This window comes from Nothoprocta perdicaria, unplaced genomic scaffold (genome assembly GCF_003342845.1).
Source record: "Nothoprocta perdicaria isolate Ctin4 unplaced genomic scaffold, notPer1 scaffold_4, whole genome shotgun sequence".
NCBI classification, from domain to species: Eukaryota; Metazoa; Chordata; class Aves; order Tinamiformes; family Tinamidae; genus Nothoprocta; species Nothoprocta perdicaria.
Window position 1 is genome coordinate 436,190 of NW_020455643.1, and position 3,369 is coordinate 439,558.

Sequence of the window (3,369 nt, forward strand, 5' to 3'; positions counted from 1 at the left end):
TCAGGATATGTGGGCACCAAAGACAGAGGACAAATAAATATATGTATATATGTGTGTTTAGATATGTATTTATATAGATGCATGTGTAAATGGCATACATGTGTATTTACATGCAAGTATGTACAAAAACTGTGTCTTTTTCCTTCAACCCAACTAGCAGCCTACACTCATCTCTTGGACAGCTGCATTTCCACACTGGCCTGTCCTGAAATGGGCATTTGCACCAAGTAAAACGAGGAACGGGCCACCACAGGAGACATAGCTCCCCGAGAACAATGTGCGGAAAGGACAAATGAATGGAAAACTCGGAAATCTGGATGTGTGGAAAAGAGGAGACTGTGTGGTAAAGGACAGCTGATCTGTAAGACTGCTGGGGAAAACAGAAGCGGAAGGGACACCTTGGACGGAGCAAGACAAGAGAAATGGGAAGGAAAAGGAAACGCCCAATGTTTCCCTGGGCTTCGGCACGAGCAGAGGGGTCCTGCTGGGGGCTGTGCGGCGCCCACGGGTGACCCTAACTGAGCAAAATAGGCACGTTAATTAAGACAAGACTGAGGAAAGCTTTGGGGGGCTGCGGGGGTCACTGTGGCGGGCGCCCCAGGCGCGCGGCGGGCACTYGGCTGCCCTCGGCACCAGTGCTGCCCGTGGAGCTGGCGCCCGCTATCGCGCTTTCCTGACACGAGGGGGCCTGGGGCTGTGGAACGTTCCACATTCAACAACACATCTACTCTGCTTTTAACTTTTTTATTCCTTGGATTTTTAATCTCTTTTATTCCTTCTTTTTTTTTCCTTCATTTTTTTCCCTTCCTTGTGTTGCATAGTTCATGCTGACACTTATTTGAGATCTTTTTCTGTTTTTTGTACCGTTAGCACCCGTGGCTGTCGCCAAGCGCGGCAGCGATGAAACCCTTGGCTTCAGACTCCCAGCGCGCAGGTGTCAGTACATGAGGTCAGCTCCTCCCGCGCTGGCCGCCGAGTCCGTCGGCTTTGAGAAAGGGAACTCAAACCCCGCGAAGCGTATCAGGATGGCGTTGAGCAAGTGCACCAAGACACACACCAGGATGGTCCAGAAGGAGCTGCCGAACTGCTCRCTGTGCGTCTTGAAGGTGAAACTGCCCTCCTTGAAGTTGGCAATCTTCTCGGAGAGGTGGTGGACCTTCACCTCCGAGGAGAAGAGGACCAGGACGAGGCAGCCACAGGAACCTGGAAGGCAGCGAGGGCCGCTGGGGACCACGGTGGCGGCCGCAGGGGAACCAGCGCGGCGCAGAGCGAAGTCGCACGCGCCCGGCCCTGGGCGGCACTCACCGCAGATGAAGCTGCACAGGTAGAGCCCCGCCGGGCCGTGCAGCGCCTCGTAGGGGCTGCCGAAGGCGTTGTACATGAAGAAGCCTGTGCCCACCAGCGCCGCTGCCACCAGCACCACGCAGAAGACAATGACGCTCACGTGGATGCTCGCAGGGATCACTCTGAGCAGGTCTGGGAAAACTGGAACAAAACAAGGATGCCCAGAGGCGTGGAGCCGCCCTAGGGCTGCAGCAGGGTCGTTCCGYACAGCGCGGCCCACGCTCGGCTCACACCGCGGCCGCCTCTGAGCCATGCCCGGCACCCTGTGTCCCCAGAGCCCCGGCCCAGCTGCAGGCCCTGCCGGGGCAGAGCTCCGGCGAGGAACGGCATCAATTCCTGCTGCGCCATTTAATCCTGCGGGAGGCAACACGAACTGCGTTTAATAATGCACGCTCGCATTGCTTATTTTAAGCAAGCATGTAACTGCTTTGTATTGAATGTTTGCCTCAGCACCTGCATTTAGGGGTTTTCTTTCTATGCCATTAACATTTTATAGGTGACATATCAAGGAGAATTAATTGCAGCGGTGCTGCTGCCTTGGGAGGCCGGCACCCCGGGCGCCGCATGCGCCTCTGTGAGCGCCACAGGACAGATGGAGCAGAAGGGCTGTGGGACTGCTGCTGGGAGGCTCTGTCCACGGCTCCAGGGACGGCTGGGCCACGCACGAGCACCTTGCATGGGACCGCGGCCACGGCCCTAGCGTGGTGCCATGACACAGCCGAGAGCACCACCGCAACAAGCCCACAAGCCCACGGCAAACACGCTCATGCCGTGGAGCCCTGTGCACATCGCGAAGCCCAGCGCCTGCCACGGGGTCCTGTGCACACCACAGGGCCCAGCTCCCACTGCAGGGCGCAGCGCGCCGCGGTACTCACAGGCGAAGCGCAGCGCGCGGCCGCCCAGCCCGCACTGGCGCAGGCGCTGCCCGCCGAAGAGCCCGTAGCGCAGCTCGCCCAGGAAGAGTGGCAGCTCGGCACCTGAGGCATTGACGAGGAGCGCGCCCGTGCGGCATAGCGGGGCCGCCCGCACCCAGCGCGGGGCGCCCAGTGCCGCCGCTGCCCCCAGCGCCCCGGCCAGGCTGAGCAGCCCCGCGGCGCAGAGCAGGGCCCGGCGCCGCCGCCGCGGCCTCCCCATGGCCCCGGCGCGGCCGCTCGCTCCGCTGCCTGCTCTGCTGCGCTAACGCGGTCAAACGGGCTGTAAAACGATGCTGGCCACACGTCACGCTGCAGCGGGCGGGCGCAGGGCGGCTCGCGCTGTGCACTGCCAGTGTCGTACGGGAAGCATCACCAGGGCCCCACCGCCGTGTCGCGATGTCCCCCTTCCTCGCACACGTCGTGTCTGGTCTCTCTGCTTTTCTGGGGACAGACACAGCCCTCGCTGCTGAACCATCACTGTCACAGGCAGCACGTGCTGCTCCAGGTCCAGCTGTGAGTAACGGCATGGCACCGATGCCAGGCACGGTGGGACACCAGACCTGGCGGGGACACCAAACACAGCAGGGACGCCAGGAAGGGCGCGGACACCAGGCACGGCGGGGACACCACCAGGCACGGCGGGGACACCATGGACAGGCCTGTGCTCACACGGCTGGGAACTCTGTTGCTCTCCGAGTGGTTAAAGCCGAATTCCGGGTGCCTGGGAGACCAGCGGCTGTGTAGAAAGCAGGTGCCCCATGGTGACCTTGACAGCTTTCGTAACATGTCCTCCTCGTGTGCAGCAACAGCACCTCGTATCCTCCCTCCACAGCACCAAATTACAGAGGTTTGGGGTAAATCACACACTGAGTGACTGGCACAGTTGCTGCTCAGGGCCAAGCGTGACACCCGGGTCACCGCACGCAGCAGCCGGCGAAGGAGCCTCCTCTGCTGCCCCGCAGCAGCGCAGGCACAACGGGGCAGCGCGTGCAGCGAGCGAGAAGGCGCCCCCCGCCTCGCTCCCGGGCGGCGGGGTCCGGTCCTGGGGGTCCCGGGCGGCGGGCCGCCAGGCGCTGCTGCGCCGGTCCCGGCCGGCGGGCGGCGCCGTCAC

At 61.9% G+C, this 3,369-nt stretch overlaps 1 protein-coding gene across 1 annotated transcript; it reads right to left on the bottom strand.

Annotated features, from left to right (window-relative positions):
- Window positions 1-814: 814 nt before the first annotated feature.
- On the bottom strand, window positions 815-2,457 carry CLRN1 (clarin 1; the record flags this gene model as incomplete). Its single annotated transcript, XM_026045430.1, has 3 exons — window positions 815-1,203; window positions 1,306-1,485; window positions 2,220-2,457. Coding segments are annotated over 3 exons (684 nt in total), but the record flags the coding sequence as incomplete, so codon positions are not given.
- Between the last annotated feature and the right edge of the window lie 912 nt (window positions 2,458-3,369).